This window comes from Cyprinodon variegatus, unplaced genomic scaffold (assembly GCF_000732505.1).
Source record: "Cyprinodon variegatus isolate N-32 unplaced genomic scaffold, C_variegatus-1.0 Scaffold511, whole genome shotgun sequence".
NCBI lineage: Eukaryota > Metazoa > Chordata > Actinopteri > Cyprinodontiformes > Cyprinodontidae > Cyprinodon > Cyprinodon variegatus.
In genome coordinates, this window is record NW_015150964.1 from 462,147 (window position 1) to 481,107 (window position 18,961).

Sequence of the window (18,961 nt, forward strand, 5' to 3'; positions counted from 1 at the left end):
GGAATCCCACGGGAATCCCGTGACCCGTGGGATTCCCGAAAAAATGTCAGTCTCTACTCTACCCAACATCAGCCACTAATAACAAAGATGGAGCAGGCACCATGCAGTGGAGGAGACCAACAGGGAGCAAAAAGTAATGACCATCAGTCCTAACGATCAGTTAACTGAGTTCATTATAAATTCCACTATATAGTCCCCGCTATGCATAGTGAGGGCGGACGTTCGGACACAGTAACCTTGTATGAGCTATGAGAACAGCAACTTTTAAACATAGCGTGCACGAGGAGAAATGGGCTTTTAATGTCCATGGAAACAGAGGTTTTAGACATCTGGTAATTTTTTCTCATATTTTTCGTAGCTATAGTCCATTATTCTTTTTCTTCTTCTTTGCTTAAAGAAGCAGTGCAACAGTTTCCTTCTATAAAGTCAGTAGGTAAAGAAATTAACTTAAGTATCGTATTTAAATTATGAACCTCATAAGACAAAAATCTGAACTTATGATACTTATTCCAGTGTGCTACACTTTGACAGTAGCCTACAAACAGCCAATGTCCGTCGTGGTCTGGAATCTTTACTATGACAACGTGGCAGGTAAATAAAAAATGATGGAAGCAGCTCACACTGAAGGTCTCCAAACTCTCAGGTCGCTGAGATCATAGTGCATAGAAAATACTTCTGAAGCGTTTGTTCTAGTCATGGTCAAAATGTGCAAACTCCTACAGGGTTTGAGGCCTGCGTGTTTCCCATGCAGGCAGATTCACATTCCTTTAAAGCTGCCTTTTACCAGCACACACTGTGCCAAGGAGGAAGAGCAAAGTTCTGTGGCAGTACTGGTTGGTTTCTTTCCAACAAGCTTCAAACTGCTCTGAGTTGTTCTCACAAAATCCAACTTTTTAACAAAATAGTTAAATTGGAAGAAATTCATACCAAAAACAAGGCAGGGGGATTTTCTATCTTCGATAGATGAGTAATATATAAAAACATGTCTCTGAGAGATGCTTGCTTCTTGGAGATTGCTGCTTACAAACGCTTTTTAGTCTCAAATTATGCACAACGGTAGAGATTTAATCTGTGCGCTCTTGTCTTTTTCAGGATCTTGAGGGAACATTTAGGTGAGAAGGTAGTGCAGCTGTCCCTGACATTTGACGCGGTGGAGGAGGCGGATCTGGCTAATTACACCTGTTATGTTGAGAACAACATCGGGAGGCGCAGCGGGAGTGCAATACTGCAGAAGAAAGGTACATCTCTGGTTTTTCCCCTCATGGTTTGCAGTTGCTGCTTAGCGTGGAACAAATATCAGTCCTTTATTCTTTCTTGATTCAACAGAGAAAAAAAAGGTCAGAAAAATTAGGATCAAGCTTAAAATCGTAGTGAAGTCATTTAAATCTCAAATCATTCTGGCTTAAAAATTTATATAAATGTACTCTTTATCAGATGAGAGAAAATGTAGAAAATTTATATAAAAAAAAATCCTGCTTAAAATCCTGTGTTTTTTCCATTATCTTATGCAGGCCAGTTAGTTATACATCAGCCTGAACACCTAAATTCAGCCAATCCTCTGTCAAAAATAAATAAAGAAATTGACAAACAAGTCAAGTTTGTTCTCTTGGTAAACCAAAAGTATGTGCATGGCATCTAAAAGTTAGAAAACAGATAAATAGATAAGAAATTCTAACCGATAACATCATAAACAAACACTGAATTCATCATCTACAGTGTAAACACAAACCAACAAAATCAGCTTCACAGCCTATAAAAACAAAGAGAATAAATTAATAAAATAAAAAGGTCCATCAAAGCCCACAGATCATTGCTGAACAGATTTGTCCATGTTTGTGGCAAAGGAAAAATGCTCTAAATAGAGAAACCATTTTACACATGAAAGGGATGGAATGAGCTTTTAGAGGAGGGGTCTGTGGAGAGATGATGAGTAGTTATTTTTTTTACTCGTAATAGTTTTATTTATATTTAACTGGAGTTCCTCTGTCTGTTTTTAAATAGATAAACACTATAAAAACCTTTTTTATATAAAATGTTTGTTTACTGAAACGATTAGGAACCTACAGAGCTTTATTTCACAAAGCAGGGTTAGTGATGCACCTCGTGAAGTGAAATGTATGGAGTCAGAAAGGGCTCAAAATGTTTGTAAACTCTTAGTTAAAACTGGAAAAATATAAGTTGGAACATTTTTATTTAACACAAAATAATAAGAATTTAATCTAAATTTATTTAGTATTTTAATTACTTTTTTTTCTTTTCTTTATTGCAGTTTTAGATTTCCAGATTCAAATCAATTTCAGTTTCTTTTTTTTTTTTTGAAATTATGAAACACAGAACGTAACATTTTTACCAGTAAACAATTTTTGGGTCACATTATATCCATATTTATTAATCTAATCTGTTTCTACATCCTATATCCTTTTATGATTTTTAGATTGTTTTCTAAGTCTTAAATCTGTACCTTATATCTAAACCTGTAAATATATATCCTATCTGTTGACTCTAATTCTATGTGGTAGATATGCCACATAAACATTTTGCAGGTCAGTTTGTGGCCACACCCCCAGGGCAGAGGAACCAATCAGACAAGGAGGCATCCTTTGAAGGACTCTGCTCACCTATGCCCTGGGGGCGTGTCTAAAACTGGGCATCTCTCTTCCTTATTTTCATAGTGATCACCTGCTCGGTAAAATGAAACTCGTTATAGAGCAGATGTGGGTGGAACTACTCAGGATAAGACCGCCTTCTTTCTGAAATGGGGCTCTGATAAAGTTTAATGTGTTGTTTTTAGATTTATGAACCAGCCTTGACTGTAAAACTGTTTAAATTTCAAACATCAAACTATATTAAAACAAGGCTGATCTTTATTAATCTTGGGGCTTCTTGTTTTTTCATAACCTGCTCTATGAAATCCATTTGGCTCAAATAACCTGGTTCAATTCAGGCTACTACCTGGTAATTATGGGCCGTGTTGTGCATGAATGCTTTCAATGAGCATCGTTCACTGAAAACGTTCATATTTTTAGTTAACGGTGAACTGAACGGATCAGTTTGGCATAATGAACATAAATAATAGTGACGTTTACGCTATGAGGAATGAGCGACACACACAGCTCACGTTTGTGTTGAATTGATAGCAGCACTTTTCATTGGATAACGCCACAACAATCCCGCCCCCTTGATAAACGACCAATCACATTCACTTTATTCACTCGTGTAAAGTCGTGCACCACTCACAAGAATTCGGGAGAAATGGTTGGAACAGCCGTTTCCAGAGGCGTGCACAGACATTTTGGGGGGCAGGTGCTCAGGAGGGGGGAGGGCACTTTTTAGCGCACGTGTAACACTTAATTATAAAAAAAAATACACACATGTTGAATGAAATTTGACTTTTATTTGTAACATTCTCTAAACGTGAGTTTTCAATGGAAAAAAGTCACACCACCAACAGAAGAGACTAAAGCTCATCTTTCTTTTTCTTTCATCTGGCTCATCTCCCTGTTTTCCCTCACCCATCTGTTCTCCCTCATCCTGGTCTTTTTCTGTCTCTGTGTCTTCCCTGAACTCTTCCTCATCTCCTGTCCTGTTAAATGTTGATGGTATAGAGCTTCCCTGCTGTGACTGGCTACAATATAATAATAATAACCATCATGACAATAATAATGATAATAATAATAATAATAATAATAATAGCTTTAACAAATATGCCACATTAGTTTAAATAATGGGCTATTAGGGCAACATGACTGGAAGTCTTGTCACGTGGATATGACTTATGGTAGCCTACAAAATAATAGCTATTTTAATACCTGCTGCACAAACCACTTAAAAATAAGCTTTTAAGATTTTTCAATATGATTAACCCTCCTTTCTTGGCATTGTGCTGCAATTACTAAATCAATATACAATTAAGACAATAAAAAGACCAAAATGTGTTAATTTATGTTGCCTAACAAAACCTATACAACAGAAAACGTTTGTCTTAACACATAGATTTGTACAGAAGAGGATTAGGGCCACTGAAAAAAAAAAAAGTTAACTGATTTTTAAATTTTATTTCAGTTAAACATGGGAAAAAAGTCAGAATTCTGACTTTTTTCTCAGAATTCTGACTTTTTTATTGTCAGAATTCAGTCAGAATTCTGAGATTAAAGTCAGAATCCTGAGAAAAAAGTCAGAATTTTGACTTTTTTCCCATGTTTAACTGAAATAAAATTTAAAAATCAGTTAACTTTTTTTTTTTCAGTGGCCCTAATCCTCTTCTGTAGATTTGCAATTGCAAACTCTACCAAAAATATTTGTAGCCTATGTGGTCGTCCTCACGTTATCTGTCATTGACTTGGGCTGCAGTGTAAAACTTTCAGAATCAGGTTTATTGCCATTGTTAGTGAAGGAGTTCACAAACTAGGAATTTTTTGTGGTACAATCGTGCAACATGAAACATATAATATGGAATAGGTAAATAAAAATATAAAAATATCTAAAAACTGTGGGTATAGCCTACGTCATGCAATAAAATAGACTAATGTATACACTTAAGATAAAAAATATGGATACAAAATATAAAAAGTAAAATAGCATCTTACAAGGAGACAACTAGTTTATCTGGTGACCAGTCGGCAAAATGCGTGTTTGGTGCTGCTGAATGAGACATTTTAATGCACAACAAAATGATTCTGCTTGATCTGTATATTACCTGGCTAATGGGGCACGGGAGAAGCAGCCTGTCAGCGACTGTTCCTGCTATCTGAAGACGCTTACTGAACTGCTATGATGCTGCGCATCTGGCATGCCCTGCGGGCGACCGAGTGAGTTCACGTGACAAAGGAAGAGAGAGAGGCTGGTCGGGTGTGCGTAAGGAAGTGGCTCATTTTGGGGCATTGTTTCAGTCGTTTTTAATGGCTCAGGTTTTCAAAAGATCATTTCAAAACCGACCTCAGTAAAATCTTAATAAAATTAATAATAAAAAAATAAATAAAAAGAGTTTCAAAAGGGCATTTTCTTTGATAGAGGGCAAACTTCCTAGTGCTTTAGCACCACCTAGTGTCTATGTGTGCACGCCCCTGGCCGTTTCCCTACGACTTTAAAGGTTTAAATATGAGGTTGTATTCCGATTGTAGCTTCATTTACCGAATGAACTTCAACTAGTTCATTTATAGGTTTCTGAACTTTTTTTTGACATTTTTCGAAAAAGTGATATATGAATTTGAGCTAGTTCAATTTCATCTATGTGAGCTGAACTTTTAGCTCCTTCTTTTTAACTATAAACTGTCACAACGTTTGTTATGGGGATACGATGGTAATAAACCAATATGGATTAATTAGGTAATTTTCTCTCTTAACCATCGTCCTGCTTTGTCAAACACAAAGAAACATGAATTTATATGTTTTCTTGGTTTTATTTCATGTCAACAGCTTTGCTAATGAGTTGAATCAGTTCCACTCAGCAGAAACACACTGGAATAAACATGAAGATGCATCCAGGATCTCCTTTAAAGTGTGTTCCCCCTAAAGAAGAGCTGTTTTAGTTTCCTGCTTTACTTTAGCTTGCTAAATATAAATCCACGTCTGCTCCAGTTACCTGGAACACATCCTATCCCTCTCTACGTTTCTGTTAACAAGCAGCAGCCCTCCGGCTCTGGAGCCCATGCTGCTTTTGTGGCTTAATAAATATTTGTAGACGCGAGCTGCTTCCGAGGTAATTAAGCCTCTAAAAGTCTGCTTGTTTTGTTGACTTATCTTTGAGAGCTCTTCAAAAGCTTGTTTTCAGTATGTCTGTAGGCGGCCCTCAGCAGAGAGAGCGAGCGCCGCTTATAAAGTTGCAGTATTCGTCTGCAGACGGTGCGGCTGTTTAGGGCCTAAAGTGAAAAACCATAGAAGAAGAAACACCAGAGCAGAAAGTCACGAACTTCCATAGAACAAGGATAAATGCAGATCATCACCTGACTATTCATAGACTTTAAATGTTTTCATGTTTTGCCACGTTAGGCAAATAGTATATAATAATTATACATTTTAAACCAAGCTTTCTGAAACATTTTAAACTTTAAAAACCTGAAATTAATGTTTGTTGAAGCTCCTCTTTAGGTCAGGGCTTTGCTGAATCATATTTTACTGCATTTATAGGTTTAAGACCTTTTAGGCCAGTCTCTATCAGCTTTGAACATCTGGATACGGAGGCAAATTATCTCATTTATGGGGCCAATTGGGGTCCTTTCCCATGTTATGGCCCCCGCACTGTAAACACGCAGAAGTATCTGGAAAAACCCCTTCTAAGAAACTCCTGAGAAATTCTTTGCTTTATGAGTCATAGCTGATGTCTGTTAAAATGCTTATTTTCTCTTTTAATTCATATGATTTATTTTTTCTTTTTTTTTTCTTGTGAATGTGGTTTTGCAGAAACAATCCCAGGAATAGTAGATGTTAACGTAGTGACAACTAAAGAGCTTCCAGAAAAAAATCAAATAAACATAATTCCATCAATCAATATAAGGAGAGAATAACTGGTTATTATTACTATTACTAGAGTTTTCCTCTGATCAATCAGGGGTCTGAAGCCTTGGCCTTGTGGCTCATTTCATAACTAAGAAACTTATTATTGTCTTTTTTTTTTTGGTAAGTTATACTTTAGTTCTGCGGCTACATCCTGGCCCCTGCTGGTAAATTTGGTCCAGAACCGCCTCTGATTTTATTTCCAGACTGTGGACAGCAGCTTTTAACGTTGTAGCACAGAATCAGTGCATTTAGGTCTGGGCTTTGACTAGGCCATTCCAAGGCTACGTTCAAACAGCAGGCCCTGATGGTCAGTTACATTTTTTTGATGAAATGTAATCTATTTAGCGCAGTTTTTCATACTAATAATTAAATGCGATGTTTATCATACTTTATTATGCTTGAAAAGATCAGATTGTGTCGATTAGACTCCTGTATGAAAGTCGGATATGAGTCGAATATTAGCAAAATGATTGGATTTGTTTCACATTCTCCTCCAGCGTCAAGGAAGCATACGACGGAGTATTAGGGCCAGGCTAGAGATTTTTTTTATTTTTTATTTTTTTATTTTGAGAATAAAGAAATAACATTACGAGAATGAAGTCATCATACCACAACCCATTTCAGAAAGAAAGCTTGGAGCTCCAACCAGCATACAATGGCCGACCAGCTCCACCAATCAGCAACCTGAGTCCACTTTGACATTCTGCCCAGTTTGATGCTGTTGTTAAAAGATTTCCTGATTTGTCAAACTGGAGCCAAAGTATAACTTCACATGATGCTCTGCATTCTTCATTTTAGGGAAGAAAGTGCTTCCTTTTAAGAGTTTTAATAAAATACAACTTGTTTTTTGTAATTTTAGGACTTCATACTCTTAATATTACGGCTTTATTCTCTTAATTTTATGACAATTCTTGTTGTGACTTTTTTCCCGTAATATTACGAGCATATTCTCATAATTTTACAACTTTATTTTCGTAATTTTATGCGACTTTATTCTTGTTTATTCTCAAAATAGAAGGAAAAAAAAAATCTCTAGCCTGGCCGTAATGCTCTGTTGTAGAATCCTAATACACGACCATCATAGAGATAAAGTCAATCACTGCAGCTCTGCTCCCGCTCCATGACTCTGCCCCCTAGAGGCTCTACGACCCTAAAGCCTGAATTATTTTTGGGCTGAATGCACCATCATTCATATTTTATTAGTATCTGATATGGCTAGCAGCCATTTGCAAAAGGTGCTTTTAATTGCTTTATATCAACGATAAGCGCACACTTAATACCTAATCTGTTACAGACTTCCTCACCTGAGGGGTGAATCTCTGCTGCTCCCCCAGAGCACCAACGGGGCTACTGACTGCTTCTCTGATCGATGCTGTGGGAAAACAGAGAGCTCTACAGTTATGATCTACTTGCTGATACAGCACAATTACACTAAATTTGCAGTCTGTGGGCATGTGGACATGAAAAAATGTGAAATAAATATGAGAAAAAAATCTAATATATACATGAAGCTCTGACTCCATCTGCTAACGGAGAGGAGAGGCCAGTCTGAGACAGAGTTCAGGAAAAACAGAACCAGGGAGATCCGGATGATAGAGTAGCGCTGCAGGGGAAGATGAATTTTACAGTTAGCTCAGGTCTCTGAAAAGACAGCTGCATGACTGTCCTCTGCACGAACTATACGTCTGAAGGTAGGGGCCGCTTTGGTGAAATGTTGAAAAAGATAAACTGACAGATAAACAGTGGGGGAGCAAGAAATCAGAGAAAGACGCAGGCATGGATGAAAGCAGGATGTCTGACAACAAAGGAGGATAATAGGTGAAGAGAAAAAGAGAAGAATGATGCAAAAGTATGGAGTGAATTTAGTTCCATTATTGTTTCAACCAGATAGCATGTTTTATAAATAGAAATGAAAAGAAAATATGTAATCTGGAAACTAAACTTTGAAAAAAGGTTTGGAGAGAATTTTATTCTTCTTTAAAATACATTTTAGGATTTATTTTTTACAGAATTCATATAGTCAAATGTAATTGTTTTCAAATTTCTCTTTTTCAGATTGAGTTTTATTAACTGTATTGTTTTTAAACTGTATTTTATAGTTCGCATGGTCTTCTTGTTAAGAACAATATGAAAACTTACTCTGGACCAATAAAAATACGGTTGCTGACCAATAGAAATCTGTCTTTGCTCCTCACCCCAGAGGAAAGCCCGCCTTCAAAAGCTGCAATCTGAAAAAAAATTATATAAAAATAATATAGGAAAAAAAATATAGGAAGACATTTTAAAATATTATTTTAAATAATTAAAAAATAGATGTTTATTTATTTTTTTATTATTATTTATTTTAATTTACAAAACAGATTCTTTGCTTGAAACAATAATTGAATAAAATTCACTCCATACAGGTGGCAGGTGGTGGGTTTACAAACGTCTTTTTATTTAAACACCTGCTGTGTGCCGTACCTACAAATGTATGCATGTTTAAACAGCAAAGCTATAAAAAAACATGCTTTACTGCCGGTTTTACATGGAAAACATCCCTCATCATTTCATGTTTGGCTTAAAAACATCCAATCCTTTATCTTTTAAAGTCACTTTCAAAAAAGGAAAGAGACTTTCTGTACTTTCTGGCAGTTTAGAATGGCCGTCTATGGGTAAAACATTTTTTTCTTTAGATTTATGGCCTAAGAGATGAATAGACTTTGGTTCAAATTGGGCGAGATTTCGGATATCCAGGCGGTTTATGAACATTTTTTGGGATTGGATGTAGATGCAAAAATGTCAGGGCCGAAAATCGTTCCCAGTCTGAGCCTCGTAATTATGCTAAGTTCAGTTAATGTTCTGTTGAGCCATGTTAAACCTCTGAGTTATTTTTTTTTTTTTCTTTTTGGGAACATTTCATTTGTAAATTGTTTTTTTGCACTTTTTTTTATTTTTTTTGCAATGTAAATAAACCACCTGCCTCAATGGACATCAGCCTGCTGCCTTCTTCAGCCACTTTGGCCAGTCTATCTCACACGGCCCCTTAAAACTCTGTTTATGTGTGTGGTTAATACAACTATTCCTAACTGGTGCATATTCATTATTTGTTTAATAAAAATCCTTCTATTTAAATTCAATCAGAAAAATATTAAGTGTGTTATTCACTTTTGCCTTCACTTTTTTGGAAACACAGAAAGTAACAATCAGCTAAATAAATGAGCTTAGTGCTTGGAATAAAAATCCTTCATTCCTTTTGAGACGACATGAAAAGTCAGCTGAAAAAAATAACAAGAAAAGGGACAAGAAGAGAGGGACAAAACCTAGAACAAATAATGGATGTCTATTCCATTAGAATTTGTGTGGCTGTATAATGGGTCTGTTTCATGTGATGCCTTCTGAATTCAGAGGACCCCCTGCCTGTCTTTGCCTAGGGCCCCACATTTCCTAAATCCGCCCCTGCTAGAACAAGTAGTTTAACGGACTCCATCATTCTCCTGCTCAGTGTTGATTGACAGCAGACAGAGGGAGCGCAGCTCCTCTTATGAGGCTGAAAGTATTTTTTATTTAAACATGAAAGGCGAAGATGTGCACTGGAAAAAAAATCTAGAAATAAGTAAAGATGTCTTAAATTAAGTGTATTTACCCTTAATTTGAGTAGGTAAATGAGATGATTCACCAATGGAATGAGTATTTTTACTCTTGAAATAAGATATTTTGATAAAAATGCACTTCAAATAAGACAATGCAATTGTGTTTTCTTATATTAAATGTAAATTGTCTTGTTCCATTGGTAAAATGTTTATTTTACCTTTTCAATTCAAGAACAAATTCACTTATTTTAAGAAAAAAATGACTTATCTAGATTTAGATTTTTGCCAGTGTAATCAGCTTGTTGTCTCTCTGCTGGGGTTTCTTTGGGTTTAGTCAGATAAACAGTCTGTTTTTTTCCTCCTTTAATAAAATGAAGCTGCTTTAATCGTCCAGACTGTTGTTCTTAGAGTGACTAAAACTATTCAGTCAAAGAAAGTCTTTTGTAACTTTCTCTTTCTGAGTAAAAGTTCACTAACTGGGCCAATTGTTCCAGATCCTCCTGCCTAAATCCTTGGAGCTAATAGGGTCACACTCGGGTCCCTGAACACATCACGGCAGCCTAAACAAAGCAGAAGTTATCTTAAAGTTAGCGCCTGTTATCAAAGCTTGATTTCATTCGCCGAGTGTGTGTGATTGAATTAGGATGTGCCCTCACTCTGCACTGACCCAAGGTAATGGCTTGATGCATCCGTGTTGCAGGCGTGCGCTCGTGCAGACACAGGCACCTACAGCACACGCACCGTCCACTTATTGTAACTGACGGAGCAGAAAGAGCTGCCCTCAGCCACCATGACGGGAGTCTTAGCAGAGAGGGGAGCGCAGGAAGGGAGACAGACGAGAGGAGCTGACAGGAGAGGGAAAGTGACAAACTGGTAGGACAGATGAGGACATTGTTCCTCTGATGCCTTTCAAAGTTCTGTCAAAAGCTTGGAAAGATTTTTGTATTATTATGGAGGCCATGACTTTAAGATGATGAAGCAAGATAATCCCCACATGGCTCCTGAAGATTGTTCTAAAAGGTTACTAGGGACGGCTAAAGGGGGGAACAGCACCATGCACTGCAAAAAGCAATCTAAAAATAGGTAAAAAGTTCTTAAATTAAGTGTATTTACCCTTAATTTTAGTAGGTAAATAAGATGATTTGCCAAATTAATGAGTATTTTCAATCTTAAAATAATATAATTAAATAATATGGGCTTGTTATAAGACAAGGCAGGTGCTTTTTCTTATCTTAAATGTAAATTGTCTCGTTCCATTGGCAAACTGTCTCACTTACCTCCTTCAAGACAAAATGCCCTTATTTTAAGAAAATATTATTTATTTAGATTTCAATTTTTTGCAGTGTGAATGGAGGCTACAATCCTTTATGCCAGGGGTCACCAATTAAAAGTCAGCAGGGTCAGAATAAAGAAAACCATCAACCAGTAAAGGTCCAGAGACATTTTTTATTATAATCTGTTACTTTAAACAGAATTTAACACTGAAATAAAATGAGGTTTTTATGCATCCATGTTATACATTGACTTTTTAAGTAAAAAAGAAAAAAAAAAACGAAAATTTTTTTACATTTTAAAATCTAAAGTTTTTTTTTCTTTTGTAGAGAAAAAAAAATCGATCAGTTTGGTATATAGACAATTTCCTGATTCACATATTTTATAAAATTTTATAAAACACCTGAATTGACCGTTTGTTTGTTTTCTTTCTTTTTTCTGTCTTAATGTTGGCAGTGGGCTTTATGCTGCCCTGCAAGGCTTTAAACCTGGTTTGAATGGAGACAAAGCCATTCTAAAGCACATATCAAGGTGCTCATTTTGAGCCTGGATCCATATTTATTTTTGATTCTGTTCATGGTGGAGAATCCTGCTTCACAGCAGCAGGTTGAACCAAACATCCTCTAAATGTGCAGGGTCATCTTTGAGCACCATTTCACTTTTCTGTCAGTAGTTTCTCCAGCAGTCCGAATGCTCTGGAGGGCTTTACCGTATTAACAGGAGAAGCAGCGCAAGTGAAAGTAGACACTGTCGTCGGACAAAATGCGGTAATTTATCAATGTTTTAAATCAGGTTGGGTCCGGATTAGCCACTAAAGGCCAATAATGGTTAAAAAACACACACAAAAAAAGTGAAAAAGAAAAGTTAAAACAGCTCTTTATCCCTTATGAAATGTAGCTTAATTAGCTTAATTTGAAATATATAAAATACATTTTCAGGTCAAGATAAAACACATAGCCATGCGGATAGGCAGGGAGGACAGAGTTTCTCAATTCAATTCAGTTTATTTATGTTTCCCCAATTCACAACATCTCATCTCAAGGCATTTTACAGAGACAGTTCTACCAGATCTTCCAGTCAGATTGATTCAAAGTTTTCTATTAAAGGAAACCAGTTGATTGCATCGACTCATTGACTCTTCAGCAATCCCTCACACTAAGCATGCTTGTAGCGACAGTGGAGAGGAAAAACTCCCTTTGAACAGGAAGAAACCTCCAGCAGAACCAGGCTCAGTGTGAGCGGCCATCTGCTGAGGCCGACTGGGGTTCAAGGAGACAGAAGCAGAGACACAGAAAGAACCAACTATCCACCTGCTCCACAGGCGACCCCGTCCAGGAAACACAGCCAGGCAGACGAGCTCAGAGCCAGCTCCCATGTCCAATCTACCTCATTTTAATTCCAGCTCATGTGTGACTGCCTCAGAGGTTAGAAACCATCAGAGGAAAAAACAAAAAATAGCAGTTTGGGGATGAGCCTAACAGAAAGGGAGGAAGTTATGTCTTAGTTTAGAGCAAAGCAGAGTTTTATGGCTCAGTCCACATTCCGAAAAAAAATTAAGAGCATGGCATAACTCTGGGGGGGCTGCAGGGATCCGCAGCTCAGGTGAGTGAGTCTATCAGCAGGACATCTATTAGCTGTGCTCTCCTCAGGCCGTCTGGCCTTTATGGATGAGCCTCAGTGGGAAAAGGATTCCTGAAAACAGCAGATTGACGTAAGATTAGCAGAACACATTATAATTATTGCTCTTCGTTTTGGGTAACCTGAAAATTAAATAAAGATTGATGAATTTTTTATATTTTTATATATTTTCTGTTTAAAATCCCTTCTCATTTCTTAAAGAGTGGGATTGTGAGAAGTGATTTGGCGCAGTCGGTGCTTAGTAGCCTAATCTGTCTGTGTTTGCAAGAATAAAATCACTTTTTCAAAGGATGAAACAAGATTAATGCCTCTCAGAGCTGAACCCTTTAAGCACGCTGCTTCATCTGATATAAATCAGTACCACCATACAATAAGGCTCCAATTATAAATGGATAATAGTTTATAGATATATTAATTAATCTGTAAGCATGTTATAACTCATTCATAACTGTTCAATATGCATTGAGTTTGAGCAAGAGACAAAAACTAAGAATTTCTAAGAAAATATTGTTCCTAATCTGTTCAGCTATGCATTTAATCTAGCGTTGCTTAAATTGAACATTTGAGAGGATTGTGTGAGCATAATAAGCATTGTTAATATATTTTTAGTATCATTTTAGGTTGAATGCATAATGAAAATATTTGGGTTATACAAGGTTTTAAAGATTAATTAAAAAATAATAATTGTGTTGTGTATCATCTCTTAATGGACCATTAGTTTATTGAATAAAACAATCAATCATTAACTTATGCACTGGTTATTAGCCATCTATAAGAGGAGCCCTATTGTAAAGTCTATAAACAAAAGTCTTAGTTTCTCCTAGATATTTTTCATCACATGACGTTTTCATCAGATGGTCTGATGCAACATATTCCAGCAGCAGCTCAGCTGCAGGAATGGACCTCTGCACAAAATATGATGAAAAAATATATAGTGTAAAAAACAAATCTATGGTATGGATTCTACTGGTGAAATGTAGAATGTTTGAGGCCTTGTTTATGATGACAGAAACCAATTCTTGATTCTTGCTTCTTGGTTTAGTTTTCTATCAGACTCGTTCTCTGATTCGCCAAACAGATCACAGAAAAAAAAAAAAACACAAACAGAAAAGAAAACAGTTAAAACATTTTTAAAGGTCACATTATGTGTTCTGAAAAATCAGACTACAATCCATTGATCCTGATAAAATAAGGTTATACACACCAAGCGTCCATCCTGATAGTCTTTAGATCATGTTTGAGCATAAATAGAATTCCAGCTGTGGGCAAGATGAGCAGACATTAACAGAGGGGCGCCATCTGCTGGCAGTTCTACAGAAATACTGTAGAGCTACAACCAAGGCAACTAAATAGATGCAATGTCTTGATATAAAGCAACAGCAAACCAACGTAAAATAATTAAACCGATCTACAGCAACTCCTTCCCACACATTTGTTAGGAACAGGAGAAAGAAAACTCCTGTTCCTAACAAATGTAAATAGAGATGCAACGTCAAACTAAGAACCGATCAATAAGTCAATCTATTCTTTTTATAGTACATTTTTTCCTTAGACTGTAGGTACTAATATCATTGCTATCACTGCTATCAGTGTTCATGACATTTACTCACACATGTCTTTCCAGAGCTGTTCAAGTCTTATTCCTCTTGGACTCAATTTTTTTTTTTTTCACCCCTTATCTTAGACTTAGACTTATACAACTTTTATTGTCATTTTGTATACAGAGTGTATACAAAATGAAATGTTGTTTTGTTCAGCTTTCAGCAGTATACTGAAAAAATAATGCATTTACTTATTCATATTTAGTTACTTTAACACAATTGTTTCATGTTAGCAGGGTTGGACATAAAACAATTGTGTTAAAGTTAATAAATGTGATTAAGTAAATGCCAAAAATGGTTGCACCATGAACATTTCCATTTCGTAAAGTGAAGCAGTGATCAAATCTAAACAGCGTGGGAGAAAAAATCATGGTGCAAAAACACATTTATATGGAAGTTCAGAGAAATATATCAGCTTCTTTCTTTATTGTCATTACACTGACACAAGTACAGAGCAACTTTTAACATTTAACCCATCCTCTTGGGGAGCAGTGGGCTGCCATTTTATGGCGCCCAGGGAGCCATGTGGGGTTAATGGTCTTTGCTCAGGGACTCTCACTGCTAAAAAAATCTAGAAATAAGTAAAAAATGTCTTAAATCAAGTTTATTGACTCTTAATTTGAGTAGGTAAATAAGATCATTTGCCAATAAAATTAGTATTTTTACTTTTTAAATATTATAATTAGATAATATGGGCAAACTGTCCCCCTAACCTCCTCCATTCAAGACAAAATTATTTTAAGAAAAAAAATTCATACCTAGTTTTAATTTTTTTGCAGTGCAGAGTGGCAGTCTGTGGGAGTGGGGCTCAAACTCACAACCTCTGGATTCCAAGCGCAATGCCCTAAGCACTAGTCACCATTCCCCTTCTTTATGGTGCAAATATGCAGCATTTTTGGTTTGGCGTTATCAGATGCAGAGTCTGTGACATGAGTTTTTAACATCAGTTCAGCAGTCTAATGACAGTGGGGAAGAAGCTGTTCTGGAATCTGCTGGACCTGCATCCAATGCTTCGAAGCCTCTTCTCAGAGGGCAGCAGGGAAAACAGTCCATGGTGGGGGTGTGAGGGGTCATTGATAATGGTACAGGCTCAGAACAACCAGCGCTGGGAGCCCCTATGATCCTCTCTGCTGTTCTCACCACTCTATTCACCTTCTTCCAGTCTGAGGAGCTGCAGCCTCCACACCACACAGTGAGACAGCTGGTCAGAACGCTCTATATGGTGCTTCTGTAGAAGGTGGTAAGGATGGGTGGAGGCAGGTGGGCTCTCCTCATCCTCTGCAGGAAGTTCATGCACTTCTGTGCTCTTTTGACCAGTGAGGTGGACCTTTCTTCATTATTTCACACTTCTCTGGAAGTTGCTAACTGGTTTAGCCACAGGAGGCTACATCCTCGTTCACCCCCTATGGACTTGCTAAATATTTTACCTCCTTTGTTATTGTAAATTCACACAAAGCTCTTTATTTACTAATAAACTGAGCAAAAACAAAGAGTAAAACACAACAATAAATAATACACCATTAGGATCTGGTAGACTCTCAAAAAAAAAAACTTCTCAAGAAGAGTGAATTACTGGAGTATGCATTTTTAAAGCTGACATATAGCACGTCTTTATCACTTTATAGGGCAATTGATCCCTTGCATGTCCCTTACAAATGGAGCCCCCCACCCCCCCATCCCTCAGTGAGGTCTAGAAGCACAAGATCTATGCATTTCCAGCCATTCAGCAAAGATTCTGCTACATGGCTGTACATCTTATTTTGGCATTTGACCAAGTAGATGAGCCCTTAAATGATATATTACCTACTGGAAATTAATTTGAATAAAAATTAACAAGTCAAAAAAAGGTAAAAAGCTCATTGAAAAGTTAAAAAGTTAATAAGCCAAGTTAACAATTATTTTTAGGTTTATAAACTAAAAACATTTATGGCCCAGTATCAGCATTAATGCCTCTAAGGTTATGTTGTACCAAAAAAAATTGTGTGTTTTTCATGAATTGCTTATAGAAGCACTTTTCTAATTTTTATCAATATATTTAATCAAGTTGGCGTTTCTTGTTACATTGACATTAATTTTAGCCATCAAAATATCCATATTTGTTTAATGTTATGAAGGTAATAAGGTCTTGTCCTGGATTCCAATAACTCTATTGGCTTGAAATTTAGATTTTCAAAGTATTTCACTGAGTGCCCTATAAAGGGTTAAGGAATTTGTTTTACTTTGTGTATTGATTTGGAAGCTTAAAGATGCCACCTTCTCATTGGGTTGCTGTGCATGTCTACAAATACCAATAAAATAAAGGTCTCATAAAAAAATAAATAATCTATTGATTGCACATCCTCTGTCTTTTTCAAATGGCATACAAATGAGATAAAATGCTAGCGCAATATGGGCTTGTGACAGGGTTGAAAAGACACCTGAGTTTTTTCGCCCAAAGCAGCAGAGATGACACACATCCATGCCGTGCAGAAGCATTAGAAACCCTTCTCCTGCCACTCAGCTGAGGATCAGACAGATGGCTCACTGGAACACATCATTAAAGGCTACTTCTGCCTCGCAATAATGCAGATTGTTTTTTGACATATCGTTCTGGCAGCAAATGCTAAATGCTCTCTTAATAAAGGCACACAAAAAAAAGACATTTAAAAACAAATCAGAGCTGGGGGGGGGGAGAAAAGTAAAATCCGTTAAGATTAATTAAGGTGTCAGTCTGGTGCTTGGCTGTGATTCCAAGGGAGGAGCTTTTCAGGGAGGAAAAAGTTTCTAATCTAATTGAACTTTCTTTAATCATATTCTTCATGGTGAAAAACAGACACCAGCAGCGTTACAGCTGCCTCCTCTTTATGTGGCTGATAAGTGAAAAGCATTGTTAAAAAAATCAATTTCAAGATCCTGCGCACTCTCTCTCTGCTGTTGCTTAGACGAAGGTAGCGAGTAACTCATTACTAATGGAAACCACAGATGAAAGGTGGAGAGCTGGGGGTGGGGATAATGGAAGGAGAAGATGGAGAGAAACTGAATCTCTGAATCCGTCTCATTAGCAATGGCTTCGTTTAACTGTACAGCAAATATTTGGCAATTAGTTAAATTTGCTGCTTTTCTTTTCCCTGTTTGGACCACTTTTGTATTCCCTTCTGCTGAGCAGAAATTATGAGTGGAAACATCTTTGCTGTTGAAAGTAGAGTAAGAGGGACGCCTGCTGGTTAACCGCAGTAACATCATTTACTGTTATGGGTAATAAAAGCCATGGCAGTGAAAAATCAGAACCTGTGCTTATATCATCACCATTACAGGGATGATGGTGCTGTTTCGTCCCTGTCTCTGTCATCCTGTTGATATTGTAATATAAAATACTTCATTTTAGCTTTTAACAAGGAAAAAAATATAAATATGTCAGGATTTATGCTTTTCAATGGGATAAAAGAGGGAAAAGCAGCACACTAAGTCCATGAATCCGGCTGACTAAATGAGCTCTGAGGCTAAGATTGGTGTCACAATATTTGTATTTAACTGATTCTGCAAAAAGACAAAAAAGATGAATTTATTGGTCCAGAGGAATAATATGTGTTAATTACTGAGTAAAAAAAAAATTTACTTCATACTTTTACGCAAAGTTATGGAAGCCCATTTCTGCCACTTCAAAATGGTGCATGGTCTGTCATAAGTATGAGATTCAAAGTCATAATTAAAGTAATTGGGAAGTCATATTTAAATGTCAAATAATTCTGGCTCACACATGTAAAAAAAAATCTACTCTTTATCAGACGATATTGTCCCAAAATTTAGAAAATGTCTATATTTTAAAAAATCCTGCCTTAAAATCTGTGCTTTTTTTTCATTATCTTATGCAGGCCAGTTAGTTATAAGTCAGCCTGAACACCTAAATTCGGCCAATCATATATCAACCGTCATCTGTCAATCAAATTTACGCAAGTCCAACAATCGTCACACCATTCTGAAAGTCATAGGAAAACGGCTGTTCAAACCGCTGAATTCTCCCGAGTGGTGCACGACTTTACAGGAGTGAATAAAGTGAATGTGATTGGTCGTTTATCAGTGGGGAATTGTTTTGGCGAAGGTTTGCAAGCAAGTTTTGTTGTGGCCGGTTTCTCGGAAGTATCTTGCTAACCAGTTAGCAACTTAGTGCTAGCAGGTTCCCAATGGGAAATTCCATTGGGACCAAGTAGCACTAAATTGCTAACCAGTTAGCAACTTAGTGCTAGCAGGTTCCCAATGGGAAATTCCATTGGGACCAAGTAGCACTAAATTGCTAACCAGTTAGCAACTTAGTGCTAGCAGGTTCCCAAAGGGAAATTCCATTGGGACCAAGTAGCACTAAATTGCTAACCAGTTAGCAACTTAGTGCTAGCAGGTTCCCAAAGG

General features: G+C 36.8%; 1 protein-coding gene across 1 annotated transcript in view; it reads left to right on the forward strand.

Moving 5' to 3' along the window:
* Positions 1-18,961, forward strand: part of LOC107094883 (X-linked interleukin-1 receptor accessory protein-like 2) — a 508,168-nt gene that overhangs the window by 454,955 nt on the left and 34,252 nt on the right. Inside the window, exon 8 of the mRNA XM_015390765.1 lies at positions 1,093-1,238. Within this exon, the coding sequence (XP_015246251.1) occupies positions 1,093-1,238 (146 nt within the window). The remainder of the gene's footprint in view (positions 1-1,092; positions 1,239-18,961) is intronic.